We start from the raw sequence: 20,497 nt of genomic DNA on the forward strand, positions 1-20,497 counted from the left end.
TTCCATGGTCCACTTTCTATCTTCCCTTGGTCTCATCTTCTGATGAGGGGATGGAGGCTCAGGGGTATTGTACCCCTCTGATCAGAGGTGAAACCAAAGTCTCTGTCCAAAGTCCACGCTCTTTTAAAAAAAAATTTATTTATTTATTTATTTGAAAGTCAGAGTTACACAGAGAGAGAAGGAGAGGCAGAGAGAGAGAGAGGTCTTCCATCCAATGGTTCACTCCCCAGATGGCTGCAATGGCCGGAGCTGTGCTGATCTGAAGCCAGGAGCCAGGAGCTTCTTCCAGGTCTCCCACGTGGGTGCAGGGGCCCAAGGACTTGGGCCATCCTCTACTGCTTTCCCAGGCCATAGCAGGGAGCTGGATGGGAAGTGGAGCAGCCAGGTCTCAAACCGGCGCCCATATGAGATGCTGGCACTTCAGGCCAGGGCGTTAACCCACTGTGCCACAACACCGGCCCCAAAAGTCCATGCTCTTGACTCAGTGCCCGGCCATGAGTGAGCCCACAAGTCTGCAGATACCAGCACTACCAACACAGACGTGAGCAAGCTGTGCCATTTAAGACAGCACTTGGAGTTACAGGAGTGTGACCTGAAACTGAGCCCGAGGCACCTCCGGAGGTGGCCAGCTCCTCCACGGCAGGTGTTCAAAGCCACGGCCACTCTGCAGCCATGTTGCAGAGGGGGCTACTGTTGGCTGCAGGAAGAGCTGGCCCAGAGTCCCCCACGATGCAGAGCTGTTGTGAATCTAGGTGCTCAGAACACGTGCATTCGACTCAAGGTTAAAGCATGACCTCCCGAGTAGCTCATTGAGAGAAATCTGTGTCATCGCCCGAAGTGGAAAACTGCACACGGTACGTGGGATCACAGCCTGAGCGAACGCCCGGCCAGGGGGCTTTGTGCTCCCGCAGAGGAAAGAATCGTCCAAAATCAAGGCCAAACTGGATGCAGATGTTTTCCTCAATTAGCTCCTCCTGAACGAGCGATAAACAGGAAAGATCAGCTCTCGCTCTCTGCGTTTTTAGTGAACCATTTGGCGTGAGTCATGACATTTCAGAGACAAACGTGTCTTGCTTTGGAGAAACTCAGGGAAACAATTTTAATTTTTGTGACCATGCTGAGGTTTGTGCAATCAGGCTATTTTTAACCAAAGCATTACAAAATATGCCCATCACGTGAGACGATTACTGAAACCTAAATCATAGCAGCAGGAAGCCATGATTCAATGTGTCTTTCCAAACGTCCCAAAGTAACCCAAAATAATTACATCTGCCTAAAAACAATATGACTTCTAGGTTATTTTTGTTAGAGTTTCCTTTTATAGGAGAAAAAAACAGACTTTGTCTAGGTTCGTGGTGAGTGTCACAACAAGGATAAAAGGGCCTTCATTAAGAACGAAGGCTTTGCAGAGAGGCTGCAAGGCTGACGCGGCACATTTTTGGGTTGTGTTGCTGATTAGATTTTTAACATTTTGTTCGTTGGGGCACTAAATTAAACATTTTTATCTCCCTGAAATTTTTCTCCTAGATATAGGACAGATTAGGATGCCTTTTTTTTCCTAGTAGGGGTCACATTGAGGTGCTACAGCTCACAGCCTCTGGTTCACATTAGAATCACCAGGGCTGATGGCAAACTGCAGAGACCAGGACTTCAGCACATGTCGCTGAATTCAGAGAAACAGGAGAGAAGCCCAGCTTCAGAGCGCTGAAATGCTCCGGGGGGTTCTGACAAACGTTGAGGTCGCAAACTGTTGTGCTAATGGCTGGAAAGTTGAGGACGTTATGTACAAGAGTTGCCATCGATGTTTCAGCAGGTGCTTCTTGGATATTCCTTGTTCCAAGAAGAGCCGTGCTAGGGGCCGACACTGTGGCACAGTAGGTTAAGCCTCTGCTTGCAAGGTTGGCTTCCCATATCAGAGCACCGGTTCAAATCCCGGCTGCTCCACTTCCAATCCAGCTCCCTGCTAATGTGCCTAGGAGAGCAGTGGAAGATGGCCCAAGCGCTTCGGCTCCTGCCACTCATGATGGAGTTCCTGGCTCTTGGCTTTGGCCTGGCCCAATTCCAGCCATTGCAGCCATTTGGAGACTGAACAAGCAGATCGAAGATCTTCCTCTCTCTCTCACTCTCTTCCTGTCACTCTGCCTTTCAAATAAATAAATCTTAAAAAGAAGAAGAAGAAAAGAAAAGCTACGACCTAAAGAACTAATCCTTAGGAGGTGACTGTGTTATAAAGAAATGCACTGTGGTTCTTTCACATGGTGAAAACTCTGCATGAACTGAAAGCAAGATTTAGGATGCTCAAGTCTAGTTCACATACATTTTAAAAATTTGATTAATTGAGAGAGAGACAAAGGGAAAGACAAAGGTTCACTCTCCAAATATCCTTGGGGCTTGGCTAGAACGTAGCAGGAGCCAGGAACTCAATTGAAGTCTCCCATGTGGTGGCAAGGATTCAACTACTTGAGCCATCCTGCTGGCTCTGCATTGCCAGGAAGCTGGAGCCTCAGTCCCGGGTATTCTGATATGTTACGCACATTTTTGATGGCATGGAAGATATGTACATTGGCCCACTGAAGAGAACTTTAACCTCGTTCTCCCTTTTATCCTGGAGAGACACACAATGTTCTCAAGAGCTGGGGAGAGACGGGATCGTGCAGACCACAGCTCCCACCCTTCACAAACCCGGCTTCTGGGGTCACAGCTGCTCGGCTCAGGCAGAGGCCAGCTGACTTCCTAACAACAAGGGGGAGAATCCCGCTGGCTGTGTATGAGCACAGTCAACAGACAGTGGGGAGGATCCACTCGCATCTCTGGCCTTCCTGCCAGCCCCTTGCTGGGGAGGCGAGGTGCACCTGCCACTCAATGGAAGCTCAAGGGGACTGGAAAACCCAGTCATCCCAGGACTTCAAGAGCTTCCACATCAGAACCCTTCCCTAAAAAGTTAGAACTCTCATGCAGGCAACAAGGCAAGAAGAGAAGGGAGACTGGGGAGAGACCGGGGTGTTCTGACTGGCTCTTTAAAAAGGAAATCCTTGGAAGAAGCCCAGTGGCCATGCACCAACCATCTAAGTCCTACATCTGCTTTGGGTCTGTGTCCTGCAAACCAGCACAGACAGGCCTCATAGGCTAAGCCCTTGTCGCTGCAGAGTATATAGTCCAATGCCCCTCACCTCGTGGGTATGCACTGCTTGCTTCTGCCCCTGGGCATCCTGGCCCACCTCTCATGCACCCCTTCTGGCTTCAGTCCTGGCCAGTCTGCAGTCCTCACACACCCTCAGTGTGGCAACCTTCCACTGCACTCAGCAGGAAATGGCCCGGGCCCAGGCCTTGTAGTATACCCAACTCTGCTTCTGTCTTTGCAGACAGAGCCAAGTGGCAGCTGTGGTGCAAGGCAGGGGGGCAAGACTTGGGCCTCAGAAGATGAGTGAAGTCAGAACACAGATGCCCAAGTGGAAGGCCAGGGTGGACAGAGGAAGCAGGGAGAAGTTGGTGAGGGGCCCAGCCAAGGGACTAAACTACCTGCCTGGGTCTGGGTGGGGGACTGCACCCTAAGTTCCACTGGATCTGGGTGGGGGGCAGATAAAGGGCTGCTCTCCACCCCTCCTAGGGCAGGCTGAAGCCTCCCTCAGACAGGAAGTCCAGCTGAAAGGCAGAAAAGAGTGAGAGAGCCAGAGGATGAGCAGAGGAACTGATGCTGCATGGCACAGGCTGCGTGGATGTCAGCCCCGAAGGGCGCCATGTCAGGCACCACTCCCGGTCAACAGGCCCCACTCCTGGGATGGAGACATGGGGGTGACGAGGGGCACCACGAGGGCAGGCACCACTCCCGGTCAGCAGGCCCCACTCCCGGGATGGAGACGTGGGGTGATGAGGGGCACCACGAGGGCAGGCACCACTCCTGGTCAGCAGGTCCCACTCTCTGGATGGAGATGTGGGGAGGAGCCATGGAGACTCAGAGCAGGGCACACAAAGCACACCCCACCATGCAGCCAAGCTCACCAGTGGAATCAGGCTGTGGCATGCAACACGGCCCAGACATGAGTGCTCACACACAGAGAGCTTCCCTGAGCTGTCCACATCAACCAAACCTGTAGGGAGAGATTCATCAGTGGGAACGTGTGATGGCAACCAATGTGTCACCAAAGGTGTCAACCTTGCTAACCATTATTAGAGAGGAAGAGACAGACATACAGAAAAAGAGAGGGAGGGGGAGAGAGAGAGAGAGAGAGAGAGAGAGAGAGAGAGAGAGAGAGAAATCTTCTATCCACTGGTTAACTTCCCAAGTGGCTGCAACAGCCTGTGCTGGGCCAGGCCAAAGCCAGGAGCCTGTAACTCTGTGGGGGGAGAGAGAGGGTGGTGTCAGGCACTTGGGCCATCCTCTGCTGCATTCCTAGGTGCATCAGCAGGGAGCTGGACTGGAAGTGGAGCAGCTGGCATTGTAAGGAGCAGCTTAATCCATTGTGCCACAATGCAGGCCCCCCAGTCTCAGCTTCCTAAACACTATTTGGGAAAAGAAAGGGCCAGACTGAGCAGATCCATGCCCTGCTGGTTTTGCTGCCCCAATGTCTCTCAACTCTAACCACCCTCTCCGTCTCCCTTTTCACCATCTACACTGGGGGTAAACAGTGTCCTCCCACAATCTGCACACGTGGCCTTTGGAAATAGGGTCTCTGTAGACACACATGTGGGAATGAGGTCAGGCTGGATGACGCTGGACCCGTGTGCAGCACACCTGACTTCCTGGCAAGTGGAGGGAGGTCTGGGCTTACACACAGGAGACAGGGGGCAGAGATGGTGGTGAAGAGCCGACACAGAGCACCAGGGGTGGCCGGCAAACCAGCAGTGGCAGGAAGTTCACCCACAGGCACCTGCATTTCAGACCTCTGGCTTCAGGGACCGTGAGAGAATGAGGTCATGTGGTTGAAGCCACCCAGTGTGTGGTCATCTCCCACCACAGCCCAAGGAAGCCAGCCCCCGGCCCACGCCTGCACCGTCTCCAAGGCCTCCCTCACTGACTCTGCCAGGCCAGCAACACACTGTCCTTGTTGGCCACAGCTGATGCCAATGGGGGGGCTCCTCTGGTTAGAGACCTGCGGGGACTGCCGTAACTCTGGGGGCCAGCACCTGTCTCCCCACCCTTACCACCTCCTCCAGCTCCCCACACTCCGAGTGCCTCCTGGAGGCTGCCCTAGCAGGTCTGAGCCCCTATGAGAAGTTCTTCTCACCCCCGGAGACTTCTCCCCCGTAACGCCCATCGCAGTGGGTTCTGTGTGCTAGGGGAGAGATGATTCTTTGGGGCCTCTCTCCCCATACGAGTTCCACGCAAGCCAAGCTACATCGGGTTTGTTTTTCATGCTAACCCCAGCACTCGGAACAGTGTCCCGCACGGAGGCAGCCAGTGCTCAGCAAACACGAGGGACTCCAAAAACGCCTGTGGGAAATGGCACTAGAAGATCGGTTTGGGGGCAGGCAGGTGGCCTGGTGGCTAAAATGCCCACATGCCACCCTGGAGTGCCAAGGTTCAATGCCCAGCCCAGCTCCTCACCAGGTAACCAGGAACCCCCACGCCTGTGGCATCTCCCACTGAGGCTGCTCAAGGTCCCAGCCACACCGTGATTCCTCCCACATAGCCTCAGTCCTGGTTCAGAAGCTTCACACAGTCACTAGCTCCTAGCCCCTGGTACTTCTCCCTGCCAGAGTCAGGAGTCTCCGCTCAGCTGATTGCCGGGCACAGACATGAGCTGGTGCAGCTGTCACATATGTCCAAAATGGCACCTGCTCTATCGGCTTATACACCTTTGTAAGGTGATTGGAGAAAGAGAAACGTGTCCGTCCTGTCCTTTTGTTTTTCCTCCTCTAGTTTGGCTGGTACACTTTCCCCACCCCAGGGGGCTCCAAGCCTCATTCCCTTTGGGCTCTTCCTGCCTCTTTTTTGCCGGTGGCTTGGGCTGCTGCGGCCTGTTCTCACCTCATTTCCAGTGCTGGTGTGTAGGTTCTCGGCTATTGGAGTCCTGAGCTGTGGGCACCTACGCCCTCCACGTAGGTCCACTGTGTCCCTCTAATTTCAGTAGAGTTTCCTGTCGCTTCCCTAACTCTTCCCTGAGACTACACTATCTCCACTTCTCCTGGGCTGGAGCAGTAAACTCCCTCCCTCCTCTGCCATCTTGGAACTCCAGCCCCAGCTCCTGACTCCGGCTTCCTGCCAGCACAGACCACGGCAGGCACTAGGGATGGGTCAAGTACCGGGTCCCTTCCCCCCATATGGGAGACCAGGATTTGGTCCCCAGCTCCATGCTTTGGCCTGGCCCAGTCCTGGTTGTTGTGGGCATTTGGCGGGCGAACCAGAGAACAGGGGCAGGCTCGCTCTCTCTCTCTCTCTGTCTCTCTCTGAACCTGAAATACAAATTTTCAAAAAATGTCTGTTTATTGTGGTCCTCAAAATGTGGAAATCCATGCATAGGAAGTTTTCAAAAAAATTCATGGAAAATGGATATTATGAACAAAATTGCATGGATTTCAAAATTTCTGCACCATGAACTCATCCTTTAAACCTTTCTTTCCATTAACTTTTTGAAGTGTCCTTGGATGTGGTGGAGGAATGAATGCGTGACCAAAGACAGAATGAGTAAGCACTTCTTCCCTCCCCTCTGGCCGCCACAAACCTGTGACAGACGCTCCAAAGCATAGGGTAGGAAGGGGAGCATCATCTGCCCTCCCTGTCAACAGAACCCAAAGAAGACCCCAAACCCTGGGAAGACAGAGGGGCAGCTTGGAAAACCTCTGACCTCCGTTCTGCTGAAACGTCATCTTCAGTGGCTAAAAGATGGACGAAACACTGCAAGTCCCAGAGGCTGTCACCGAGGCCCTCCCGCACGTCACCCCGTGCCCACTCTGAACATTCCTGCATGGGGGACCTTACTGCCTGCCACTACAGGGGAGGGGGCTGAGGCCCAGGAGGGTCCAAGGGCCATGGACGCACCTGTCGCCAGGTCCAGCTGGCTGCCACTGCAGGGAACCCTCTGGGGCTGCCCCCACGCCCAGCTCCATGGTGAATGCGCACACACAGGCTGCTGGGAGCCTTGTGTGAGGGCAGCGTGTGCACAAACACCAGGCGGGCCCCCTCCTCCGCTGTGACACCACAGAGATAATGAACCCAGCAGATTCGCAAACTATCTTTCAACATAAAACAGGAGAGAACAACACACACAGTTCAGCAGCCTCAGCTCGCTGTGGATGTAGCAGCAGAGCCAAACAAGGCAGGTTACATAAATATTTAACAGTGAGAGAGAACTGATCCGGGACAACAGATCTAAGGGGGCTGCGGTTTCTGGTGGCAGAGTGTCCATGAAGAGACAAAAACAACCAGCCCGTGACTCTCACGTGCATTTACCCAGCACCTCCTCCTAATGCTGCGGCGGGCAGCTGGCGTGTTTATTACACAACAGGGCAGCGTCCAGCGAGCCTAAAGCAGGCCAGACACTTGCCTTGCCATTAAAATGTTTTATTTCTAGTTTGAACAGCACACACTCAGTACCAGTGTTCACAGTGGACTCGAGATAAAATCAGGATTTTTTTTTTAATTTCTTTTTGCCACATTGATCTACATTACCTAATATGGCAAGACACGGGCCCGGCTGAGTATGTGTAGGATCTCAGCTTCTGGCATCCGTCCAAAAACTAAGTTTGGGTATTCCAAAGAAAATAAGCTATAGGTTTGAAAGTATGGTTTTCATGAAGTCACCTTTATGACTGACATTTGGAATTAGACCATCTTTTTCCAGAGCTGATACCACAGGGGAGGACTGCACAGCTCACAGGCCCCCTGTGGGACCAATTATCTGCCCAACATTCTTCCACCCAAGGAGTCAGCCGCACGGCCAAACTCAGCGCGGTGTGTCCAGGCCCTCGTCTGTGACGTGCGATGAAGAAGGCCCAGCTGCCTCGGTGGGCTCCCTCCGAATGCTGACAAACGCCGGCTCCTATCCCAGGTGCCCGGTCCCCTCGGGGGCAGCCTGCACCACCACCCTCCCCGCTGTTTCAGCCGGGCTTCTCCCCGGGCGCCGGCGTGGCCATGCCCCGGGTCCCTGCCGCCTTCCTGCGCCTCAGTGGAGGGCGCCGCCTGCCAACCTTGCACGTTGCCTACGGAGCTTGCAGAGGGAGGCTCCCCGGGCTGTGCGGGCCACTCCACTGCCATCACACTCCCCACGCCCTGGCCCCTGGAGGCTGCTCCTCCATCCACTCTTCCCACAGTCCTGGCCCAGTGCCTTGAGAGCAGGTTCAGTACAAGCAGGGCAGTCACTGGGGCAGACGCCACGGCTTCACGACACCCCCAGCTGCCCCAGGACCCCCCCCCCCCCACACACACACGCATCTCACCAAATTCTTGTTTAGTGCCTCTTACACTTGAACGTGCTTATACGCGTCTCAGTCCTATTTAAAATGTGGATCTTGAAACAGTAGGCCTGGATGCCATACCTGAGTCTTTGTTGTTGCTGTTGAATTTAAATGAATTTAATTTTGTTTTTGATTGGCACATGATTCTACTTAAGTCCTTACCGGGTACAATGTGATGGCTCATGCATACAAGTGTTGTGTAATCATCAGACGAAAGAAATTCTCAAGTATGTCTCCCTTCTTTGTGGTGAGGACTTTAACAAGCCTCCCCTGGTTATTGTTTTATTTATTTGAAAGGGAGAGGGAGGGGGAGGGGGAGAGGGAGAAGAGGGGGAGGGGGAGAGGGAGAGGGAGAAGAGGGGGAGAGGGAGAAGACGGGGAGGGGGAGAGGGAGAAGAGGGGGAGGGGGAGAGGGAGAGGGAGAAGAGGGGGAGGGGAGGCGGAGAGGGAGAGAGAGGGAGGGGAGGGGGAGAGGGAGAAGAGGGAGAGGGGAGGGGGAGAGGGAGAAGACGGGGAGGGGAGGGGGAGAGAGGGAGGGGGAGGGGGAGAGGGGGAGGGGGAGAGGGAGAGATTCCATCTGCTGGTTCACTTTCCAAGTATCCACAACAGCCAGGGCTGGGCCAGGCCACAGCCAGGAGCCAGGAACTCAATTTAGGCCTCTCATGTGGGTGGCAGGGGTTCAACACTTGCGCCACCACCTGCTGCCTCCCAGAGTCTACACTGGCAGGAAGCCGGAAGCAGAAGCAGAAGCAGAAGCAGAGCTGGGCCTCAAACCCAGGCAACGTGGTAGGAAATGCAGGCATCTCACGGCTATGCCGAACGCCTGGCGCTGGGCTCGCCATCCGGGAATACGCACCGCAGTACCGTGCAGTGCAGCCAGCCTGCTGGGCAGTGGAGCCCCAGCAATCCTGCACTTCTCAGATGCAGGTGCTGGTGGGGGCGGAGAGGGCACAGAGTTTCCCTTCCAAGCACAATCGATCACTGGTGTGGACATCTCACAAAATCACACCCTGCCACCTCCCTGGGGGGAAGTTCGCCTCGGATCAGCAAGCTGGACAAGGAGCATGCTTTCGCCTGCCTCCTGATGATGTGGGGGGGGAGCAGGACAGGGTCCTGGGCCCCAGAGCTGTGATGCAGCGGGTTCACAGGGACGGTCACAAAGCTACCAGGGCCCACCCTGTGAGAACCGCTGCACTAGATCACACGGGGTCCCGGAGACCCCGAGGGGTTCCCTGGTCTTGGAGCTTAGATGCCAATCACCGCTTATCTGCCCCTTGGACACTGTCCTGGCTGACCCTCTATGATGAACAGGGGCCCCCAAAGCCCTTCAACTGCTACGGCTGGACCAGCCCCTGGTGCTCCAGGGGCAGGGGGCCACACTGAGGCGGACAAGCCTCCTTGTCCCCAAACGTCCCCAGAGGCAATGAGCTGTGTCTCTAAGCATGAGCTGGGCTTTGCAGCAGCTGGGCAGTCTTAGCTGGACAGGCCTCTAGTGACCCCCAGCCCCGTGCTCTTTACCTGTGAAATGCTGTCAGCAACCACCCAAGCACAGGACTGCGATGGTCCTGCATCAGGGTCACCCAGAAAGCTCGGACAGCAGGGGCTCGGGGCACTCTGGGATGAACGCAGCCCCCAGACATGCGGCCTGAGACAGGTGCGCAGGCCGGGCTGCAGAGCTGGCTGCGGCAGCTCCCTGGTGGCCACTGTCATGCGTGTCTCTCTGTGCCCAGACCTCAGCCCTGCCAAATCCTGTGATCCAAGGCTGAAGGCATCTCTGGACTGCAGCCGCTCTCGGGGTGGGGGCTGGGGGAGGGAAGGGAGGAGATAAGTGGCTTAATCACAAGCTGGCTGGGACATGGGAGCCACACGCAGGGGCTTTCCAGAGGAAGCCCTTGGGGACTCGCCTGGCTCGGCTTCGCCCCACATTACCCCCCCCCCCAAGAATGGGCTGCAGCAGTTAGGCAATGGGAGAGCCTTCGTGCAGCAACAGCTGGGAACCCTTGGGATGCTGGAGAAAGACATGGACCACGGGGTGAGCTGCAGCCCACATGAGCATCCTAGAGCCACGGAGACCAAGTGTTGGGCGAATGAAGCATTGAAAGAGGCAGTGGGTGGCTGAAGAGGGAGAGAGGGAAGGAGGGGGAGATGGAGAGAAGGAAAGAAAGGCAGAGGAGAGGGAGGAATCAAGTCAGCCTCTGCTCGCTCCCCTCCCACTGATGCGCAGGGCTGTTCATGACCTACCCCTGCATTGAACCAACATGAGGCAGAACCACACAAACACATCCTCTTCCACTTCCGCTCCCCGGCCAGGGGGCCCAGGCAGTCCCCTCACAGGGCAGAGGACAAGGTGGCCCTAGCTTCTGCTCACCAGGACACAGGAATGGGCTGGCTCTGCACTGCCCTGGGTGGCCCCCGCCCAGCGATTTTCTGCTGTTTCTGGCTCACCCTCAGATCGCCACAGCCTGGGCCATGTCCAGCTCCAGCAGGGGCTCTGCCACCACCTGGGAGCCCCGGTTCCCCTTCTTCCCCCATGGAGGGCTGAGGCAGAGAAACACGGTTGGTTCTGTAGCTCCCATTCCCACCCACACTGTCACCAGCTCCCTGCCCTCCTTCCAGCCTGACACCCGCTTCACCCTCTGCTCAGAATCCGGTCAGCCACACAGCACCCTTCCCTGCCCGTCAGGCTCATCTTGGCCACCACTGACGCTGGCTTCTTGGCACACCTGGCCCTCTGCTTGCCCAGCATCCTTCCTCTTGTAGTAACAGCACCTGGTTCCCTCTGGGGGATCGCTTCTCCCCATGGTGGGACCCAAGTGCCTTGGGTAGTGAGGTGGGTCTTACCCTGGGCTCAGAGTCTCTTTAGCCATGGGGCAGGGCAGCTGGGCTAAGCTGAGCCAAGAGAGCTGGCCCTGGGACAGCGGCAGGAAGTCATCCTGCACCTGCAGGTGCTGTGCAGCCAGGGCTGCTGGCAAGCACACCTGTGATGGGGCGAGGGCAGAGTCAAGCCCACCCACACAGAAGCCGCCGTGCATGGTGGAGAGCAAGACACAAGCAGCCAGTTCCCGTTATTCAAAGCAGTGGTGCTGCATAGAGCTGCATCGAACTAGTGAACATGGAGCCATTGCTGCTGGGGGAAACACGGGCTTAGGTTCGTGCACGCCTCCGGTTGGTACCAACCCTTATACCAAGTCCCAGTGTAGAGGCAAGACCCAGCCTCTAGTCCTGAGGTGTCTTTGTCTGTCCTTTAGCATTAACCACATCAAAAGGAACTCAGAGCTGGCCCGATGAGGCTCTGATCATGAGACTTGAGAAGCCATGTGCTTCTGCAGACATGAAACCCTGATGGCCAGTGCTGTCCAGAGGGGTTTAGTTTAGGGGAATTTCAGTCCTGGCAGGGAAACTCCGGGTCTGGGGCAGACGTGACTCCACGTAGGCCCCTCCCCACAACCAACTGAAGCCCACTTGACCACCAAAAAAATTCCCGAAAAAGCACGGCATGGCCCACCAGTCCCAGGAGGGTCACAAGCACCACTGACCAACCAGGAACCTGGACACGAGCTGAACGCGCACCTCTCAGCCCCAGCCGCAATTCACAAGACGCTTCACCACAGCCCCCACCCTGCCCCGGAGCCTGGGAATTAAGAGCTGCCCGGCTCCTTGCTCTGCGCTCTGCGACAAACACCACCTTTCCTCCACCATTCCGTGCCCCGACTGGATTTCTGGGCACTGGGTGAGAGGACCCAGGCTGGGGGTTTGTACAGCAACTCCCCCAACTAGTTTTGGGGGCTTGTTCTGTCGCACAGTCACAGCACTCTTGTCAACTGATCAATGCCTCTCCCCTTCGGGTGTGTATTTCTGTGTATCACACACTGTTGACTCGGTGACACTGAACTCACAGCCAACAGCTGGAATTCACACGTGCATGAAGCCCCTGTAATACATGCCCTTCTTCCTCTGTCAGGCTCAGCACAGCCTCCAGGCGCTGAGACGGTGCAGCAGCACAGCACTGCACAGCTAAATCACCGACAAAATAATGCAAAAAAAAAAAAAAGTGGCACCGAATACATGCCGGAAAACACTTATTTACAGGATGAGCTGGGACCAGAGGGCAGGCCAGGTGGCTGTGTTTAAACTCAGCTGGGAACGGGCACATTAAGAAACCCAAACCGTTCCCCTGTCCACAAGTGGCCAGGAAAGCCCCATGGGAATTAACGTGGGGGTCACCAGTGGGCTTTGGTGGGCAGGTGAATTGGCAAACATGGAATCCACGCGTCCTAAGGACTGACCACACTCGGGTTAGCCGCACCGGATCTCGTGGACCATTCTGTGCCCGAAGCCATCAACCCCTTTTAATAAACTTTCTCACTCAAGCCTTCTTAGAGGCAGTTTTCTGTGGCTTTGGTCCAGGCTGGGTTCATAGCCTCTCTGTTCTGTAGGCACTGAGGTCTCCCATACCCAGCCCTTCCAACCCCCCTGAATGCCCTCATCCCCCGGTCCTGAATACCCTGACAACCCCCACAAAGGGAACGCTCCACCTTCCCCAGGCACTGCTTGCAGGGCAGTCTTCCAGGTCCGCACCCTGAGTTACTCGGCCCACAACGATGATCACTGTCACCTGCCTGGAGGGAGTGGACTTCTTCCCACCGTGAGCCACGGTAGAATGAGCTCTTCCCACTGCCCATCTGAGTCCTGGAGAACAGACATGCTGTGTGCACGGCTCTAGAGCTCCAGGGGCCAACAGGGGCCCTCTTCTCACTCACGCTGCCAGTGGGCAATGGAGAGGTCACCGGGATCCAGGTCAGCAAGGGTTCGAGCTCAGAGCCCTGTGCCCTGGAATCTGGTTCTCTCTGGGGACTGCACCTGCTTTTCGTCCCTCTCCTCCAACTCCTTCTTACAGGAGTGGATTAAATCCTGTGCTGGGGCCTTGGACGAGCAGCACAGTCAAGTGACGAAGGAGCCCGAAGGACTCCCTGAGCCGAGAGAAGAAATGGGAGTCAGAGAGAAAAAGCTTTCTGAGATCACAAACGGAAAACCAGATCAGAATGTCGCACCCACCCCCCGTCTCCCAGTACTTTCTCGACCAGCAACGTTGCTGTTGCCAGGGGCGGGCCCTACTCATTCTCTCGCCCTCAGTAAATTCTAGATTTTACAGGCAGCCAGATAAACCCCCTGCGTTGGCCCACACCATCCGTGAGGTTTCTCCACAGGGGTTTTATGCCTTCTTGTCTGTGCTCATTCACCAGCTCTCTAGTCGGGGAGAGATTTAATTCAACAAAGGACTCCATTGCACACAGACACCCTCACCCCACACTGCCAACTCGGAGCGAGCATCACTTGCCCAGGGTCCCTGGACCAGCAGGGGAGTCTGCAGGCCCCACTGCAGTTCAGCTCCTTGTCCCCCTCCGGTGGTGCACACACACCCCTCCCCTCTCCCCCAACCCCCGACCCCATGCAGTACCAGCGACCCTGCACGGCCAGTGAATGAGACGCTGACTGCCCAGAGGAGGGGAGCTCCCGGGAGAAGGGGCAAGGCTGCCTGAGCTAAATGCCCCCCTCCCTCAATCCCACAACCCTGCCAGCCTCCCACCCTGACCCCCCACTGTGGACCATGCCACCTCTTCTGGGTCCTGAAACCAAGCCAAGGTTTAGGAACACAAAGGCTTGGGAGACCCTAGTCCAGTCCTCAACAGTGTCGAAGGACCCCATGAGGCTTTTCAGCACCAGTTGTCACTGCACCTGCCCTTCGGCTGCAACCACAGAAGCCTGGCTCCTGGCCTCTGCCGGGCACCAGGCCCCTGCAGAGACCCTGAATCTAAGGAGCTCTTCCAAGCTCTCCTGTGTGAATCCTGCAACAGCCACATCACACGCCGGCTGGCTCAGATACAGACCTCGTCCTAAGGGCGAGGACTCACTTCCCCAGCCCTGTCTTGATCCGTGCAGGGGGAGCCCAGCCAGGGGGACAGCTCCTAGGCTTGGCTGGCCACCATTCACCGGGTCTCCTCTTGCATCCAGCACGACTTCTTGCACTTCCTGCCAGCTCTGGCCACCGTGGCCTCAGCCCAGTGTCCCCTCCAAGGACATTTCTGTCCAAACCCAGTCCATACAGTCCCCTGTGAACTCTGCCAGACACAGGAAGACTTTTCCCACAAGAGCAAGCATTAAGCCTTTTGTTAGGACGCCCACAGTCCCACATCAAAGTGCCTGGGTTCAATTCCCAGCTCCGGCTTCCAATTCCAGTTTCCTGCTGATGCAGGTCCGGGCAGGCAGTGGTGATGGGTGATGGCCCAAGTAATTGGGTCCCTGCCACCCATGTGGGCAGCCTGGATTACATCCCTGGCTTCTATCTGCCCGGTCCCAGCTGTTGTGCACATTTGGAGAGAGAATTAGTGGACAGGAGTCAGTCTCTCTCTCTCTCTTTTCCTTTCAAATAAATAAATAAACAGGAAAAAAACTTCAAAAGGCTTCAGAGAGACAGAGGGCTCTCTGAAGGGCTCCGCCCTTGGCCCGAACCTGACCTGCCCTCCACTGCCCCTGCCGCCTGCCCACACTGGGTCTCCTGACCTGGTTTTCAGGAAGCCACAGCCTGTGGTCCCACAGAGCAATCTGGGGGAGACAGCACAACACAGAGGTGATTTGAGCCGTCAGACTGGCACTTCCAGGGTGACTGCCTTCCCTCTCATCCCCCCAACCTCCAACATTTCCCTTTGTATAGTATGGTCCCTAGGGTCTCTAGGTGCAGACCTCTGGCTCAGCCCGGGCAGCGGGTGCTGAGTGAGGCTTTCTGGGTCTGTCGGAGCACTGCTGGTTCGGCCGAGAGATCCAGGGCCAAGCAAGAACCCAGCCCAGTCTCACTGCTCCTTTGTCCTCCTCCTTTCCCATGTCACTGGTCACCAACACTGAGAACGGGACCACCTTGCTGCAGAAACAGCCAAACTTCTAACACTTTGTTGGTTCGTTTGAAAGGCAAGGAGACAGAGAAACAGAGAGAGAGAGAGAGAGAGAGAGAGAGAGAGACAGAGACAGAGAGCCGGCGCCGTGGCTCACTAGGTTAATCCTCCACCTTGCGGTGCTGGCACACCGGGTTCTAGTCCCGGTCGGGGCGCCGGATTCTGTCCCGGTTGCCCCTCTTCCAGGCCAGCTCTCTGCTGTGGCCAAGGAGTGCAGTGGAGGATGGCCCAAGTGCTTGGGCCCTGTACCCCATGGGAGACCAGGAGGAAGCTCCTGGCTCCTGCAATCAGATCGGCGCGGTGCGCCAGCCGCAGCGCGCTGGCTGCAGTGGCCATTGGAGGGTGAACCAACAGCAAAGGAAGACCTTTCTCTCTGTCTCTCTCTCTCACTATCCACTCTGCCTGTCAAATAAATAAATAAATAAATAAGAGAGAGAGAGACACAGAGAGAGAGCGCTCTAATCCACTGGTTCACTCCCCAAATGTCTGCAACAGCCAGGGCTGGGCCAAGGCCAAAGCCGGGAGCTGGGAAACTCCACCTGGTCTCCCGCAGAGGTGAAGGGGACCAAGCACTGGAGCCGTCACTGCTGCCTTGCAGGTCTGCCCCACCGAGTCAGAGTCTGAAGCTGAGCCCAGGTACTGGGATGGGGACACAGGTGCCTCAACCTCCAGCCCAAACGTCCACCTTCTTCTGTCACTTTTGACATCTGATTTGGTCTTTCTTTTTTAAAGATTTATTTATTTATTTGAAAGGCAGACTTACAAAGAAGCAGAGGCAGAGAGAGTCTTCCATCTGATGGCTCACTCTAGATGGCTGCAACGGCCAGAGCGGTGCTGATCCAAAGCCAGGAGCCGGGAGCTTCTTCTGGGTCTCCCACATGGGTACAGGGACCCAAGGACTTGGGCCATCCTCTACTGCTTTCCCAGGCCATAGCAGGGAGCTGGATTGGAAGTGGAGCAGGCAGGACTCTAACCGGCACCCATATGGGATGCCGCCACTGCAGGCCAGGATTTTAACCTGCTGTGCCACAGTGCCGGTCCCCTGATTTGGTATCATGAATGGAGACCAGCGCTGTAGCATAGCAGGTTAATGCTCTGGCCTGCAGTGCCAGCATCCCATACAGGCGCCGGTTCAAGAACCAGCTGCTCCACTTCTGATCCAGCTCTCTGCTGTGGCCTGGGAAAACAGTGGAAGATGGCCCAAGTGCTTGGGCCCCTGCACCCACGTGGGAGACCCAGAAGAGGCTGCTGGCTCCTGGCTTCGGATCTGTGCATCTCTGGCCATTGCAGCCAACTGGGGAGTGAACCGTTGGATGGAAGACCTCTCTCTCTCTCTCTCTCTCTGTGTGTGTGTGTGTGTCTGTAACTCTGACTTTCAAATAAATACATCTTTAAAAAAAAAATGAATCATGTTGCGGCTGTAATCCCCAGTTCCCCAGAGTGTGACTGTGTTGGAGAGCAGGACTTTGCAAAGGTCACTGGGGTCCCATGGCCCAGAATCCCACAGGACGGGCGTCCTCATGAGCAGACCAAGATGCAACGGGGATGCAGACATGCGTGCAGGAAGACGGGGTGAGGCATGGTGAGGACGTGGGTTTCTGCAGGGGAGCCCAGGCCTGCCACACCTTGACCTCAGGTGCAGCGGGTGGAGCACGCACACTTCCCCAAGGCTCCTGTGCAGAGGCCCCAGTCTGCAGGGTGCAGGCGTTAGGAAGTGCCTGGGTCAGGAGGGCGCCCCCACGGCTGGAATTAGTGCCCTCACGGTGCCAGAGGAGGACAGAGCTAGACGATGTCACCTGTGAACCGGGAGGCAGGCCCCCGGCAGATACCACTTCTGCTGCTGCCTTGACCCGGGGCTTCTGAGCTCTCCAGAACTGTGAGGAATTCCATTTCTGTTACAGAAGCACCGTGATCCGGGTCTTTTTATTTTTAAAGATTCAAGCAGGGTGAGAAAGAGAGAGGGAGATCTTCCATCTGTTGGTTCACTCCCCAAATTTCTTTTTTTTTTTTTTTTTTTGACAGGCAGAGTGGACAGTGAGAGAGGGAGATAGAGAGAAAGGTCTTCCTTTTCCGTTGGTTCACCCCCCAAGTGGCCGCTACAGCTGGTGAGTCACGGCCAGCTCACTGTGCCAATCCAAAGCCAGGAGCCAGGTGCTTCCTCCTGGTCTCCCATGCGGGTGCAGGGCCCAAGCACTTGGGCCATCCTCCACTGCACTCCTGGGCCACAGCAGAGGGCTGGCCTGGAAGAGGGGCAACCAGGACAGAATCGGGTGCCCCGACCAGGACTAGAACCCGGTGTGCCGGCGCTGCAAGGCAGAGGATTAGCCTAGTGAGCCATGGCGCCAGCCCCCTCCCCAAATTTCTGCAACAGCTGAGAATGCCCCTAGAGCTCCATCCAGGTCTCCCACATGTGTGGCAGAGGCCCAACTACTCGGGCCATCATCCTGTCTTCCCAGGCACATTAGGAGAAGGCTGGATGAGAAGTAGAGCAGCTGGGACTCGAACCAGTGCTCATACGGATGCTGGTGTCGCAAGTGGCAGCTTAGCCCGCTGCACCACAACGCAGGCCTCAGTCCTCGGTCTTTTCAGGGCAGCCCCCACAGACTGCAGTGAGCAGAGAACACGGACACACTTCCCCATCGGGCTCCTGCTGAATGCCTACTCTGTGCAAAGCATGGTGGGCAGACGCAAGAGTGCACGAGAGACCAACAGCTCACTCCACAGTCAGGGACAGGAGACAGCACACCTGGAACTGCTATGTGGGAGACGCAAATATGAATGCTTCTGACGCTTTGAACATGCCGATGCGTTCCAGGGTGACTGCTACATTAGGGAACAATTTGAACGTAATGTGCCTTTTCTATTTGTGTTTCTGCAAGAAATACTAGATGAACACGAAAAACAACACTCGGCTGAGCCGCCCACACGGGAGCACACTGAAGGCAAACCCCTCAGACATCTAGCAGGTCTCCCGTCCAGCCCGCGGAATAAGCCACACCAGTCCACACTGGGAGTTAAAACCCCCTACCCTTCTACCATTTCCTAACAGCACGCGGGAGCAAAAATACACACCAGCTATACAGAGGTGTAGATCTGACTAATGGATCAGTGGTGACTCCTAGTGGTGATGTGTGTGTATTGCAGGTAAAATACAGAGGCGATAGATGAAAAATGGATCTTCAAGAGTTCTAGGGTGAATGGCATCATTACTGAAGACAAGTCAAATATGTCACTTCTCTTTCAGATAGCTCCTAACGACCCCTGACATCCTCGTCTATGGATAGGGAAAACTAATTTTAGGATCAAACAGCCTCCCGGGCAGAGGGAGCCGCACTCACCCGTCATCGAGTTTTCCGAGGTGCACAGCTGCTCCCTCAGCTTCTCCACGTCATCGGGATGCACCTGTTCGTAGAGGGTGCTCCCGAACCACTCCGACTGGGGCTGGTTCAGGACAGGGGTGACGGAGTCAGACACATAAATCACACGCCCTGTCTCGGCCGCCACGACAAAGAGGAACCCGTCAGCAGCCTCCAGGATGAGGTGTTTCAGTTCCTGGGGAGGAAACACCGTGGTTAGCACAGACACCAGTGCACCAGGCGAACGGGGCTCTCGTTAGCCACCCTCCGCTGCTTTTATTCTAATATTCAGCCTGGTATACAAATAGTTCTCCTCTTCTTCCTTTTTAACCAGAAAGTCAGCTACAAACATAGCACCATCCCTAAGACACAGCTCCTTTAAATATCATTGTCCCTGTCTTAACCAGTTCTTTCCTAGAGAAAGAGAAATTCCTAGCCAGGAGGGATGGAAGAGCAAGGAGTGCCCATCAGAGGGTGTTGGGGGCGCCAGCATTGTGGTACAGCAGGTGAAGCCATGGCCTGTGACACCAGCATCCCATATGAGTGCTGGTCTCAGTCCCTGTTGCTCCGCTTCTGATCCAGCTCCCTGAGAATGCACCTGGGAAAGCAACAGAAGATGGCCCAAGTGCTTGGGCTCTGGCCACCTACATGGGAGACCCAGATGCAGTTCCTGGCTCCTGGCTTTGGCCCGGCCCAGCTCTGGCCTCTGTGGTCATTTGGGGATTGAACTGGCAGGTGGAAGACTTCTCTCCCCTTCCCTGTAACCCTTTCAAATCAATAAATCTTTTTTTAAGTGGGTGTTGAGTATCCAGAGGCATGGACAGGCTCACACACACACTAAAACTGTAGGTGCGTCATTGCAACAGAAGTGCTCACACACAGGTGCTGGGTGGTGATTGGGGAAGGAAGGGCTGTGTCTCCCCACCCCATCCCTGTCTGCCACAGTGCTTCCTGCACTCTTATCTCTGAGTTTCTGAGCTGGATGCCTCTGCCTCTCTGCCGGGCACCCAGAACTCTGCCAACCATCCCCTCATCTCGACAGAGGAAGCCTGGGGGGCGGCAGGAAGACAGCCCTGAGACAGCATCACCCAGATCACGTTTCGCTGAGCAGAGGTTATGAGTGTCAGCTCCGGGGGTCAGGCTGTCTCGCCGCGGTTGTGGCTGCCAGTGAGGCCGGAAGGAAGCTGCCTGGGATCAATGAACAGGCAGCAGGAAGTCTCGTGTCACCCCCGAGAGACGTGACTTTGTTAGAATGAGACGTCTTTTGTCTGGGGGGACCTGAAGGTGGTTCAAGTGCAGCTACCTGTGCCATCCTCACATCCGGCTCACATCCGGCCCTGCTGCACCTGCAGGAGTTCAGGAACCAGCTCTCCCACCTGCACCCCAGTCCCCAGCCACCCTGCACCCCACTCACACCCTGCTCTCAGCACCTGGCAAACCCTCTTCAGCCAGGAATGCTTTGTTCAAACAGAATCTTACAGGGAAGCCCCTCTGTAAGACCCAGATAGGCACGGCCAGCAGAGCAAAGTGAAAGGTGAGCTTCCAGAACCTCTGGCCCTGCCTAAACCCCAGCCCCTGCAGGGCCCCCAAGACCAGAAGCGTTGGAGGCGCCGCCTGCCCGGAGCTCAGCCTGGGGAGCTCTGTGTGGGGCTCTCGGCTCCAGGCCGGCTATGAGGTTGGAGGAGGGGGCAGGCGACCACACAAGCATGTCCAAAGAAAGCGTGCATTTCGCCCGTGTCTCTTGCTCCTCTGTGCCTCCTGGGTGCTCAGTGCGCTCCGGGGATGGGATCAGCAGTTTTT

General features: G+C 55.8%; 1 protein-coding gene across 8 annotated transcripts in view; it reads right to left on the reverse strand.

Moving 5' to 3' along the window:
• ARNT2 (aryl hydrocarbon receptor nuclear translocator 2) overlaps nucleotides 1-20,497 on the reverse strand; it is a 189,682-nt gene that overhangs the window by 93,226 nt on the left and 75,959 nt on the right. For all 8 annotated transcript variants that reach the window (XM_051834290.2, XM_051834291.2, XM_051834295.2 and 5 more), the window contains exon 5: nucleotides 18,680-18,893. In XM_051834290.2, the coding sequence (XP_051690250.2) occupies nucleotides 18,680-18,893 (214 nt within the window). The remainder of the gene's footprint in view (nucleotides 1-18,679; nucleotides 18,894-20,497) is intronic.

Source organism: Oryctolagus cuniculus, chromosome 12, assembly GCF_964237555.1.
Source record: "Oryctolagus cuniculus chromosome 12, mOryCun1.1, whole genome shotgun sequence".
Classification (NCBI taxonomy): domain Eukaryota; kingdom Metazoa; phylum Chordata; class Mammalia; order Lagomorpha; family Leporidae; genus Oryctolagus; species Oryctolagus cuniculus.